General features: G+C 44.0%; 1 protein-coding gene across 3 annotated transcripts in view; it reads left to right on the top strand.

Moving 5' to 3' along the window:
* cabin1 (calcineurin binding protein 1) overlaps positions 1–14,268 on the top strand; it is a 412,002-nt gene that overhangs the window by 320,773 nt on the left and 76,961 nt on the right. For all 3 annotated transcript variants that reach the window (XM_059655154.1, XM_059655156.1, XM_059655155.1), the window contains exon 32: positions 13,865–13,939. In XM_059655154.1, the coding sequence (XP_059511137.1) occupies positions 13,865–13,939 (75 nt within the window). The remainder of the gene's footprint in view (positions 1–13,864; positions 13,940–14,268) is intronic.

Here is a 14,268-nt window from a genome sequence, read left to right on the forward strand (position 1 = left end):
CCTTGTACGAGCATAAAATAAGGCAAGTTACATCAACAAAGCACTGTATGTAGAGTGAGAGAGAGAAAAGTCAAATGGAAATGAGTTGTCTTCTTGGTGAAGCATCAGCTACAGCCTGTATTGTTACTAACAAGCGCTCAGTTGGGACTCAGCTCCAGGGGCTGTGCTTGAGATTGAAGAATTCTGCTATATTTGTTTGATTTCAGCAATACTCAAGCTTTGTGCATGAAGAGACATGCTGTTGAATCTTTTCATCTTGTACTCAAACAGAATCAAGAATGCCAAGTTTCAAAGGAATCAAAAATTTATAATGCATGAACAAAGTTTGCTGATTGGCTGGCAAGTGAATTCTGTTACCATGAAGAGGATGGGCTGGGGAACTATTATCCCAAACATTTTTGGTTAATTCAAGAAAAGTTCAACACCTGGAAATGTCATTTTCCTGCAGAGGATGGGTCCATGCGTAAAAATGTATTTAGCTTCTTGCAGAACTGATAATCTTAAATTGATTGTTAGTGTGATTTTTAACACATGGAGATTATTCAGCAAGTGTTGTCTCACCAATCTCGGAACTGCATCTAAGATTAGACATTCTGTTCTGAGTTTTGCAAAGTCAAGTCCATAGATATAAGAACAGAATTAGGTCATTTAGCCCAATCAATCATAGCAGATACGTTCCTCAACCCCATTCACCTGCCTTCTCCCCTTCACTCCTGATCCCTTTACCAATCAAGAACCTATCTATCTCTGTCTTAAAAGCACTCAATGTCCTGGCCTCCACAGCCTTCTGTGGCAATGAGTTCCACAGATTCACTACCGTCTGGCTAAGGAAATTCCTCCTTAGCTCAGTTCTAAAGTGTCGTCCCTTCACTCTGAAGCTTTGCCCTCGAGTCCATGTCTCCCCTACTAGTGGAAACGTTTTTTGCCAAGTACACTGAAGTATTTTGTAAGTTTCATTGAGATCCCCCCTCATCCTTCTAAACTCCATCGAGTACAGACCCAGTGTCCTCAACTGCTGTTCATGTGACAAGTCTGTAAAGACCCAGAATCATTATTGTAAACGTCCTCTGGACTTCTTCCACAATGTCAGCATAGCATTCCTTAGATACAAGGCCAAAAAGTGCTCTTAATATTCCAAATATGGTCAGACTAGGCATTTTCCAACCTCAGCAGTGAATCTATGCTGTTGTATTCTAGCCCTGTCAAATGAATGCTAACATTGATTTGCCTTCCTAAGTGCCAACTGAACCTGCATGTGAACCTTAAAATCCTTAACTGGATTCCCAAGTCCCTTTGTACTTCAGATTTCTGAGCCTTTCCAAGTTTAGAAAATAGTCTATGCCTCTCATCTTCCGACCAAAGTGCCTAATCTCATGCTTTCCCACGTTGTTTTCTTTCTGCTACTTCTTTGCTCACTCCTAGCCTGTCCACGTCCTTCTGTAGCCTCCCCACTTCCTCAACACTATCTGCCCTTCTGCCTACCTTTATACCCATCTGCAAACTAAGTAACAATGCCCTCCGTTCCTTCGTCCAGATCGTTAATGTATAACATGAATACTTAGGGTCCCAACACAGACCCCTGTAGAACTCCACTTGTCACCGGCTGCCATCCTGAAAATGTCCCCTGTATCCGCACACGTTGCCTGCCACCAGTCAGCCACTCCTCTATCTATTACCAGTACCTTACCCCTAACACCAGGGCCTCTTCTCCTATTTAGCAACCTCCTATGCAGCCCTTTGTCAAAGGCTGTCTGGAGTTCCAAATAGATCAAGTCCACTGATCCTCCTTTGTCTAACTCGCTTGCTCATTATCTCCTTAGAGAATTCGTACAGGCTTATTAGGCACGACTTTCCCTTCACGAAGCAGTGCTGACACAACCCGATCTTACCATGCACTTCAAAGTATTCTGCAATCACACCCTTAATAATGGATTTTAAAATCTTATCAACGATGGAGGTCAGGCTAACTGGCCTATAATTTGCTGTCTTCAGCCTCCGTTCTTTCTTAAACAGTGGTGTTACACTGGCCATTTTCCAGACCTCTGGGACCCTCCTGGACTGCAAGTTGCCATAGCCCTACCAGACCTTAGAGTTGTGCTACAATTAGAGAGACATGACAGGTGGTGATTCAACTGTAGAGTCACCACCTCAGCTGGTACAGGAATTGAACGCAAAGTTTTGGCATCACTGTATTATAGACCAGCTGTCCAGCCAACTAATCCAATTGACCAGTGGCTAGTTGAGCATGGACAGTGCTTGGGCCATTGTGACCAGCTGAAAAGATGATGCTTGCTATAATCTGCTAATCGTTAGGGCATACAGTCTATGTACCTGCACCGGCTCCGATATCCATATACCATATTACTCAGTGGTGTGGCACAATTGGCAACTTGTACTTTTGTAGCAGGTAGATGTTTCAATGTTATAATGCCAAAATAGTGGATATCAACTGCAAGAGCAAAAACAAAGTCAAAAGAAGAGGTTTTGAGAGGATTTTTGAAAGTATTGGAGAGCAGTTAAAATGGGAGAATTGATAAAGTCTGAATTCTGTTTAATTGTTTTCAGATGTGTATTAACCACTCAATCCACTGCAAATAGACCCAGAAGGGTTTTGTGGCACAGTGGTAGTGTCCTGACATTAGGCCAGAAGCACTGTGTTCAGGTCCCATCACAGGATGTGATGGTTACAGAGTTGTGTTGTAGTGCGTTCAAACAGGTTCATTTATTTAGAAAGCAAATAGCTGAACACGTGGCTGCAGGGATAATGCAGGAGGGAGGGCTTCAGGTACATGGACAATTGGGGCTCATTCTGGGGAAGGTGGTACCTGTACAAACAGGACGGTCTCCACTTGAACCAGAGGGGCACTAATATCCTGGGTGGGAAATTCGCTAGTGCCATTCAGGTGGATTTAAACGAGCTCAGAAGGGGGATGGGAAACTGAGGTATAGTCCTACTACACAGGAGGATGAGCGTAGGGAGGACACGGACAGGACCTCACTGTCACAGGAGTGTGCTGGCAGACAGCAAGCTGGGTTGAAGTGTGTCTACTTTTAACACCAGGAGTATCCAGAATAAGCTAGGTGAGCTTGCAGCTTGGATAGGTACCTGGGACTTCAATGCTGTGGCCATTTTGGAGACATGAATATAGCAGGGTCAGGAATGGATGTTGCAGGTTCCAGGGTTTAGATCTTTCATTAAGGTCAGGGAAGGTGATAAAAGAGGGGGAGGTGTGGCTTTGTTAGTCAACAACAGTATAACGGTGGCTGAAAGAACTTTTGATGAGGACTCATCTACTGAGGTGGTGTGGGCTGAGGTCAGAAACAGGAGAGGAGAGGTAACACTGCTGGGAGTATTTTATAGGCCTCCGCATATTACCAGGGATGTGGAGGAGAGGATCGGCAAAACTATTCTGGGCAGGAGTGAAAAGAACAGGGTGGTCATTATGGGAGACCTTAACTTCTCTAACATTGACTGGAAATGCTATAACTCTAGTACGTCGGATGGATCAGTTTTTGTCCAATGTGTGCAGGAAGGTTTCCTGACTCAGTATGTCGAAGGGCCGACAGGAGGGGAGGCCACACTGGATCTGGTACTTGGTAATGAACCAGGCCAGGTGTTTGATTTAGTGGTAGGTGAACACTTTGGAGAGAGTGACCATAATTCAATTATGTTTACTTTAGCAATGGAAAGGGATAGGAACATGCCGCAGGGCAAGAGTTATAGATGGGGGAAGGGCAATTATAATGCGATTAGGCGAGACTTAGGAGGCATAGAATAGGTTAGCAAAATGCAGGGGATGGGGACAATCGAAATGTGGAGCTGGTTTAAGGAACAGATATTGCACGTCCTTGAGAGGTATGTCCCTGTCAGGCAGGGAGGAAGCAATAAGATAAGGGAGCCATGGTTTAATAAAGAAATTGTATCTCTTGTTAAGCGGAAGAGGGAGGCTTATTTGACAATGAGACGAGATGGCTCAGATGAGGCGATGGAGAGTTACAGATTAGCTAGGAAGGATTTAAAGAGAGAGTTAAAAAGAGCAAGGAGGGGACATGAGCAGACATTTGCAGGTAGAATAAAGGAGAACCCTAAAGCGTTCTATAGGTATGTGAGGAATAAGAGGATGACTAGGGTAGGATAGAGCCAGTCAAAGACAGAAGTGGGAAGTTGTGTGTGGACCCTGTGGAGATCGGAGAGGTGCTAAATGATTATTTCTCATCTGTTTTCACTGAGGAACAGGAGAATATTGTAGAGGAGATGACTGAGTTACGGGTTACTAGAATTGAAAGGATTAAGGTTAGTAAGGAGGAGGTGTTATAAATTCTGAAAGGTGTGAAGGTCGATAAATCCCCTGGGCCAGATGGGATTTTTCCGAGGATTGTCTGGGAAGCTAGGGAGGAGGTGGCGGAGTCTTTGGCCTTGATCTTTGAGTTGTCATTGTCTACAGGTTTAGTACCAGAGGACTGGAGGATTGCAAATGTTGTGCGCTTGTTCAAGAAGGGCAGTAGGGATGACCCAGGTAATTATAGACCTATGAGCCTTATATCTATTGTAGGAAAAATTTTGGAAAGGATTATAAGAGATAGGATTTATAATCATCTAGCAAGTAACAATTTGATTGGAGATAGTCAGCATGGATTCATCAAGGGCAGGTCGTGTCTCACAAATCTCATTTGAGTTTTTTGAGAAGGTGACCAAGCATGTGGATGAAGGAATGGCAGTTGACGTGGTGTACATGGACTTCAGTAAAGCCTTTGATAAGGTTCCACATGGCAGGCTATTGGAGAAAATACAGAGGCACGGGATTGAGGGAGATTTAGCAGTTTGGATTAGAAACTGGCTTTCTGTAAGAAGGCAACGAGTGGTTGTTGATGGAAAATATTCAGCTTGGAGTCCGGTCACTAGTGGTATGCCTCAAGGATCTGTTTTGGTACCACTGCTGTTTGTTCATTTTTATAAATGACTGGGACGCAGGATGGGTTAGTAAGTTTGCAGATGACACTAAGGTTGGTGGAGTGGTGGACAGTGTGGAAGAATGTTGCAGGTTGCAGGGAGACTTGGATAAACTGCAGAATTGGGCTGAAAGATGGCAAATGGAGTTTAATACGGATAAATGTGAAGTGATTCATTTTGGGAGGAATAATAGGAAGGCAGAATACCGGGTCAATGGAAAGATTCTTGGTAGTGTAGATGTGCAGAGGGATCTTGGTGTCCATGTACATAGACCCCTGAAAGTTGCCACCCACGTTGATAGTGCTGTTAAGAAGGCTTACGGTGTGGTAGGTTTTATTGGTAGAGGGATTGAGTTCCGGAGCCGTGATGTCATACTGCAACTGTACAAAATGCTTGTGTGGCCTCATTTGGAATGTTGCGTGCAGTTCTGGTCGCCCCATTACAGGAAGGAAGTGGAAGCATTGGAAACGGTACAGAGGAGATTTACCAGGATGTTGCCTGGCCTGGAACGCAGGCCCTATGAAGAAAGGCTGAGGAACTTGGGTCTGTTCTCATTGGAGAGAAGGAGGCTAAGAGGGGATTTAATAAAGACATACAAGATGATCAGAGGATTAGACAGGGTGGACAATGAGAGTCTTTTTCCGAGGATGATGACTTCAGCTTGTACAAGGGGGCATAGCTACAAATTGAGGGGTGATAGATTTAAGATAGATATGAGAGACAGGCTCTTTACCCAGAGAGTGGTAAGGGTGTGGAATGCCCTGCCTGCCAATGTAGTTAACTCAGCCACATTAGGGGCATTTAAACAGTCCTTGGATACGCATATGGATAATGATGGGATAGTGTAGTGGGATGGGCTTAGATTAGTTCACAGGTCGGCGCAACATTGAAGGCCGAAGGGCCTGTTCTGCGCTGTATTGTTCTATGTAAATAGACCTAGATTGAAACTGAAGTTGTGAGATATTTGTAAGTAGAGATACATGTATGCACTCCAGTTCTATCAGTCACCTGTTGGCTTTCTGGAATAAAACAGAGTTCAAAAGCAATAAGGATTCCAATGGAATGGATGACGTGAGGGACCAGGAGAGTTTTCTTATTGCAAAAATATACTTTATTCATTAAAAAAGTTGTCTATAAGAACATTCCCAGGTTCTCAATCTTTTCTGTTCAGTCTTTGCAGAGAGAAAAAAAGTACACTGACACCACATTGGAGTTTCACATCACACAGAGCCACCATGCAGTTGTTAAAAATAGGGGAATTTTTAATTCATGCAGGAAAAATATTTACAAATGTTTTGAGACAAAATGGGACCAGGGTCTACAAACTAAGTGGACCCTTGTTACACTTTACAGGAAGACCATAGAAGGTAGACTTTTCCCACTGCACCTTGGCATCAGCTGCCCTGAACTTTAGTGCGTCCCTCAGCTAGTAGTCCTGGAACTTAGAATGTGCCAGTCTGCAACATTCGAGGGACCAGGAGATGCCCAGGGTTGGAAGTTGATCAAGTAAATATACAAGATGTGAAGTTCACTAAAGTAATATGCGGCCAGGTCATGGATGATTTTGTAGCTCAGCGTGATGATTTTCAATTCATTTTATTAGAGCACAAGAGCCAATGGAACTTGGAAATGGAGGTTATGAAAGTGTGTAGCTTTGCACAGCTGAGTATTTGGGTGTAACATTTGGGGTAAGCTGTAGAGGCATAGCACGCAGCTAGAGGACTTGCAAGTTGGACCAAGAGTTGGTAAATGTCTTTACTTGATTTCCTGGGGAAAGGGAGAAAAGACTCCAAATAGGCATTGTTAGTGAGCTGGAAGTATCTTCATACTGCAGCAGGATTGAGGAAGGAAATGTATCTCATTATGAACACCCTGCCACAGATCCTCAGATATTTTCTCAGTGAGCAGCAAAAGATAGAAAAGTTGATGAAGTCAGTGTCAGAGAGGTGTAGCTGCTCAAGGTAATCAACAGGCTTTGGTATTGCTTATATTTGAAAGGGGAAATGCCTAATGATATTGGCAGAGAAGGAAAGGCTATGGTGGGTAGGAGTAACTGGGAACTGAATGGTGTGTAAGAGATGGTGTTTGCACCAGAGGAAGTTGAAGGAAACTCTAATAGTATTGTGTCAATATCGTAAACAGACCGGATAGCATTGCAATAATAATGCAATCGAACAATATGTTCTGCTTTTCTCACCTTGAGGAAAAGGGGAGGGAGAAATCAGGCCACTGCAAACCTATCATTTGAATGTCAAGGGTACAGAGGAACATGCAGTTATGCGTCAGAGTGTTTATATTATGTGTAACTGAGACATTGCCTGATCTTTTCAATTCAGCAATTAAGAAGAATTGAGCAGCAGAGGACAACATCATCAAGGTGATAAGCTCTCAGCTACTTCTCTCTGAGCCATTAATTTACAGTATGCTTACAGCTTCCTGATGGCCAAGAGCGTAAGTGGCAGGAATGTGGTGGAATTATTTCAGTCACAATCATATCAAATGGCCGACGGGCTGAGTGGCCAACAGCTGCTTTGTATGCATTGTGGCTACAATATTAACAGAGGTTCAGCTTTTCAACATGTAAGCTCAATGTTAATTTATTTCTTTGGTAGTTAATTAATTGGATTCTTTTCTTCTGGTTAGATTGCATTGGAGATCAGTTTGTGCTGCTATCCCTCCCAGACATAACAGCAGAAAATATGTAGCAGCATTTTAGGGAATAGTTACCTGCTGAGAAAAGTAAGAATATTTCTCAATAAATGAGAACTGCTGTGTCCCAGTTTTTATACAGCTCGCTTCCAACAGCACTGTGATATTGACCAAGTTTTTCAAGCAATATTGATGCTGGGATAATTAGTGTCTGCGCTACTTTGGATAATTTTTCTGCTCCCCTTTGAAATAAATCCATGGCCCTTCAGTTTAACATCCTATCTAAAACAAAATGTCGTTTCCTGGACTGCAGTGGTGCTTCATCTGAGATGTTACTGCTGTCGCTTTGAAGTGGAATTTGTAAAGCTGGCCAACTGACTTACTGGTGAGAGTGGTAAGACTGCAACTCGCTGACAACTGGTCACACCTGATACTGATATTTACAAACTAACATCCCTAACAATTGGACAGTGTCCTCAATGGAGCTTTGTATGGCCTTTGTCACATTGCAAATCCAGTTCAAATCTCAGTAAATTTCTCATATGTAACTAGTATTGAAACATCTGAAAGGTGAAATTAGACTGCAGAAAATTTATTTGCTCAATACTGCAATTGTCTTTTTAGATCCAAAATGGTGCTTCTATTTCAGGTGTATGCATTTGAGGTAGAGTTTTGCATGACGCCATTTTGGTGCTTAATGTTCACTGAAAATATATTGGGTAAGCAAATAATGGCATCCATCCAGGTATAACTGAATTCATGCCACTGCTACTGTTTCAGAGACCATGCTTCAGCTGACGCCTTCTCTTCAGCTTGCATAGCCAGTCATGCATTAAAGCAATGGTGTGGATCTCCTTATCGGTGCCAATTAAAGGGAGCATCTACTGCTTGGTACAGCAGTGCTGAATAATTGTGATACCTTTGCTTCACTAAAGAGGCAGTCATTGGGATCTGCCATTTGGTGCAGCACACCCTGAGCCTCATAGCAGGGCAGGGATAGCATTGCTAGTCTCTGCATCTAGCTTCTCCCAGATTTGTGCTGGAGATACCAGCAATATCTCACCAGTTTTCAGTCCACTACTGAGTAAGGGAGTTCACCGAAACACACTATTCAAAGATTCATAACTTCATTGTATTCGCTTTTGTCAGAAATGCGCAGGCAAGCGAGCATGAGAATTTGCAAAGTTTGGAGGTTTCCCTGTAGTACAGGAACCAGTAGCTGCACAAATGTGATTTTGCTGGTACTGCGTGCCAACTTTGTCATTACCGAAAGCAGAATAGATTTCTCTAGTGTGTCACCACAGGGAATGTAAGTTGATGCCCTGTACATGATACAGTTTACTTTTCAGATTTCCCTTGGAATGTATATTTCACAGTGTCAATGTGGGCAGCAGTTGTGTTACCCTTTGTTCTGCAGCCCCCTGCTGTAGCAGCTATATTTCAACCACCGAGCTACTGGTGACATGGCTACATCCCGATGATGATGATTTCATGACCAGGTTCACAGTCATATTCATGTGAAATGCGCTGTCTGACCAGCTCTTCAGATTTTGGCTAGTTTTCCCAGCACAGCCAGGCCAGATTGAGGAAATAGTGCTGGGCAACATTTGGCAAACAAGAGGCAGAGAAACAGGAGGACAAAATAGTGGAAGAGGGAGCACCTTAGACACCCCTTTCATCATGAGCTGAATAGGAAGGTCTAATTTGAGTGTCAACCCATAACCTGAACCACGATTCTCCATTCACCCAATAGTCCTAAGCTCCTTATCTTCTCTCTATGTTGCAGCATCCTCTTGTCCACAGTGCAGATATGAAAGACACTGTGAAATGTACATTCCAAGGGAAATCTGAAAAGTAAATTGTATCATGTCGCAGACATGTGTAAACCTGTCACTCTTGGTGTATTCCCAGGTTATGTTTGTCTGCCCTGTGACTGCAGCATGTCTGCTGTGTTTAGGTGCAGGAAGCTGTAACTGCCCTGGGATGGTCCAGCTCCAGGCTATATTATTGGAGATGTCACCCTGTGAGAGGACAGCATGACCTTTCTCTGAGCTGCTGCTCCCTTGGGCACCAGAGTTGGTCTGTAAGTGTGCTGCATGAATTGACCCCACCCCCGATGCCTATGCCGGAAGGGCTGGTCTCTTAAGCTCCACACAAAGCCTTCTGCTAAGTTGGTGCTGAACCACTCCATTCTCCTTGACGTTGAATATGAGCTTTGCAATACATTCAAATATGTGCAACCCGGCTCAGCAAAATCCTCATCTAACCTTCAGCTGTAGATTTTTTTTTGTGTACCTCAGTTTCTGGAGAGCTGTCAGTACACTGTCCTTCTCTCCAGAAGGCCCTTGTGCCTCATCACCAGTGGATCCTGTCTGGATGGTCACATGCATTGTCAGTGTTTGACCAGTTTGCAGTTCCTGGGTATCTGAAAGGAAAAAGGACCGAAAGTGAGGTGGATACTGTGAGGAGGGGAAAGAAAACAAATATATGTTTATGCCATCCATTGCCTTTTTTTGTCGGAAGAGTTTGTGGAATGACAACAAAACAATGAAACCAGATCAACCACCTGACACTGACTAGGCACTGGAAACCACGGCAGAATAAGCCCTGTTGACCCTGGAAGGTCCTCCTTACTAACACCTGGGGTCTAGTGCCAAAACTGGGAGAGCTGTCTGTCAAACTAGTCAAACAATAGCCTTCAATAGTCATACTCACGGAATCATGTCTTACAGACAATGTCCCAGACACCACCATCACTATCCTTAGCAGAGATGATGGCATGATGTTATACAGGCAGGAGGGAGTTGCTCTGGGAATTCTCAACATTAACTCCGGACCCCATGAAGTCTAATGGTATCAGATTAAATGTGGGCAAGGAAACCTGCTGATTACTGGGTTCTCCCTCGGCTGATGAATCAGTGCACCTCTATGTTGAACAACACTTTGAGGAAGCACTGAGGATGGCAAGGGCTCAAAATGTACTCTGGGTGGGGGATGTCAATGCCCACCATTTCAAGCCATCAGAGCGGCTTGGCAGCAGTGCTAGTGATCGAGCTGATTGGGCCCTAAAGGACATTGCCGCAGACCCTGTCTAGCAGCTGGTGGTGACAGAACCAACAAGAGGGAAAAATATACTCTACCTTATCCTTATCAATCTGCCAGCTTCAGGCAGTAACAGCGACCATCTGGATATCTGAAAGGAAAAAGGACCAAAAGTAAGGAAATACTGGGAGAAGGGGAAAGAAAGCAAATGTATGTTCATGCCATCCATAGATTTTTCCTTGTGGTGACGAGGTCCCACCTTCACAATAAGAATACCCGCCATATTATTATATGGTACCGTCATTGTGCTAAATGGGGCAGACTTCAAACAGATCTAGCAAATCAATCCATGAGACGCTGTGCGCCATCAACGGCAGCAGAATTGTACCCAGCACAAACTGTAACCTTATGGTCCGGCGTATCCCCCCACACAACCCTTATTAAAAGCCAGGAGATGAACTCTGTTTCAGTCGAGAATGCAGGAGGGCATGCCAGGAGCAGCACCAGGCATTGCTAAAAATGAGGTGTCAGCCTGGTGAAGGTACCAAGCAGAACGACTTACCTGTCAAACAGCATAACCAGCAAGTGACATATAGGCTAAGTAATCCCACAACCAGATCAACCTAAGCTCTGCAGTCCTGCCGTGAATGATGGTGGACAATTAGACAACTCACTGGAGGAGGAGGCTCCACAAATATCCTCACCCTCAGTGATGAGACAGCCCAACACATCAGTGCAAAAGATGAGGCTGAAGCATTGACAGTAATCCTCAACCAGAAGTGCTGAGCAATTGATCTCCCTTAGCCTCCTGCAGTAGTGTGCGGCATTGCAGATACCAGTCAATTTGATCCACTCCATGTGATGTCAAGAAATTGGAGAAACTAGATACTGCAAAGGCTGTGAGCTGTGACAACATTCTGACAATAGTACCAAAGGCTTGTGCTCCAGAACTTACCAATCCCCTAGCCAAGCTCTTCCAGTATAGCTTCAAAACTGGCATCTACCTGGCAATGGAAAATTGCCCGGGTATGTCCTGTACACCAAATGCAGGACAAATCCAACCCAGCCAATTACCGCCCCATCAGTCTACTCTCTATCATTAGTAAAGTGATAGAAGGTGTTATCGACCGTGCTATCAAGTAGCAATAACCTGCTCAGTGATGCCTGTTTGGATTCTGCCAGGGTCACTTCTGACCTAATTACAGCCTTAGTTCAAATGTTGGACAAAAGAGCTGAATTCCAGAGGTCAGGTGAGAGTGACAGCCCTTGATATCAAGGCTGCATTCAACCGAGTGTGGCATCAAGGAGCCGGAGCAAAACTGGAATCAATGGGTATCGGGGGCAAAGTGTCCACTGGTTCAGTGTATGTGGCATGTAGCAAGATGGTCGTGTTTGTTGGGGGTCAGACATCTCTGCAGGAGGTCATTAGGGTAGTGACCTCAGCCCAACCACCTACAGCTACTTCATTAATGACCTTCCCTCTCTCATAAGGTTAGAAGTGGGGATATTGTGCTGATCATCGGTCAGTGTTCAGCACCCTTTGTGAGTCCCTTAGATATTGAAGCAGTGTGTGTTCATCAGCAACAAAATCTGGACATTAGATCTGGCTTGGGCTGACAAGTGGCAAGTAACATTCACACCACGTTAATGCTAGACAATGACCATCTCCTATAAGAGACAGTCTAACCACCATGCCTTGACATTTAATGGAGTTACTATCACTAAAACACCCACAATCAACTTCCAGGGGGTTACCATTGACCAGAAACTCAACTGGACTCGCCATACGAATATAGTGGTACAACAGCAGGTCAGAGGCTAGAGTAATTCATTTGACTTCCCAAAGTCTGTCCACCATCTACAAGACACAACTGAGGTCTATGATGGAATACTCCCCATTTGCCTGGATGAGTGCAGCTCCAGTAACAATCAAGCACTATCCAGGATAAAGCAGTTTGCTTGATTGGCACCACATCCACTTGCTCCACCACCGACCCTCAGGAGCAGTCATGTATCCTATCTACAAGATGCACTACAGAAATTCACTAAAGCTCTTTAGACAGCACCTTCCATACACAGGACCAGTCCCATTGAGAACAAGGACTATAGATACAGGGAAATACCACCACCTACATGTTCCGTTCCAAGCTACTCACCACCCTGACTGGGAAATATATCGCTGTTCTTTGAGTGTTGCTTTACACCTGTGTGTGTGTGTGTGTGCGTGCGTGTGTGTGTGCGTGCGTGCGTGCGCGCACGCCTGCTTACCTGTATGTGTCTCTTTCATGGCCACCTGTTGTTCACAGGATGGCATGAAGCAATGTTAACAAGTAACCATGGGCCCCACTGGTCCATACAGTCAGCACATGATGTACTTGGTGGTGACACATACAGAAATCATTTAGATGCTGCACTGCCACACTCTGATTCATGGTCACGGTAAGTATGCCTGCTTTCATGGGGCCATCTGGCCTTGCCCCTACATTTGACTCCAATGCCGAGGGATTCAATGACTAACTCTCCCACATGAAATAGTATTCCATGCTGATGCGTGACTCTCATTTTTCTGTGTGTGGGGGTTGATATTGTTTCTGCTGTTCTGAGAGATTAGATTAGATCAGATCAGATTGCGTAAGGAGCATGTGGAGAGAGGGCACTGAAGTTGATTCTAGCAATCGTAAATGTAAGCAATGCTGAATTTTGTGCCTGTTTCCATTCAAAAACAAGAGAGTTCAGGAAAATCTCACTGAAATCCTCAGTATTGTTTGAGAAGTTAACAAAATTGACCCAAGCCAGTTGTTACTGGTATTTGGCCTATACAATGGTTGGAGAAAGATGGAAAGTGAGGGCAGTTTATTTTTCTTCGCTAATAGAATGATGGAATTATGGAATCGATTACTGGATATTGGAGTGGATGGAATAAGTGGTATCAAAGAGCAATTGGTGCTATTTGTGGAGGGAATGGTAGGCTATGTATTGAATTGATCTAAGATGAAGTAGACAGGCTTAAATGTGTCATGTTGACATTATTGGTCATTCAATTCTTGAGTTCTGACTGTGAAACTAAACAGATCTGCACGAGTCCAAACCACAGTAATGCTGAAGAGATATTATATTTCATAGTTATTTGTTTGTGCCACTGAGGGATGGAAATGAGATTCCCTTCTTGTGGGATGTCACATTTTCTATTTTCATGTTTCTAACTTTTGAATCCTTTTCTAGGTTGATGAGGACGTAGCTTTGGAGCAAGCCATGAAATTCTGCCAGCTGCAAATGGCCACATCAGCGCAGAAACAGGTAACCAATCCAGGCAATGAGTGAGTGATTGAAAGGCAAGTGTTTTGTGTGTGTGTCTGTGTGTGTCTGTGTGTGTCTGTGTGTTTTTGAAGCAATAATTACAGTAAGAGAGCAAACTTGTTTCAGAAGCCCAGCACCTTGTCCAATCTAGTTATTCTTCATAAAAGTGGTTCCAAATCATGTTTGCTCTATTCCATGTTATGTCTAATCTGCACCACAGGTGGGAGATTTCCTGTTTGATACTAAATTACAGTAGGTTCATGGTAAGCAAAGGGTGGAAGTGAAGCTGAGATAATCACTCCATTGTTACACCGATTACAACTGATAAC

The sequence above is a fragment of the Stegostoma tigrinum genome, chromosome 26, assembly GCF_030684315.1.
Source record: "Stegostoma tigrinum isolate sSteTig4 chromosome 26, sSteTig4.hap1, whole genome shotgun sequence".
NCBI classification, from domain to species: domain Eukaryota; kingdom Metazoa; phylum Chordata; class Chondrichthyes; order Orectolobiformes; family Stegostomatidae; genus Stegostoma; species Stegostoma tigrinum.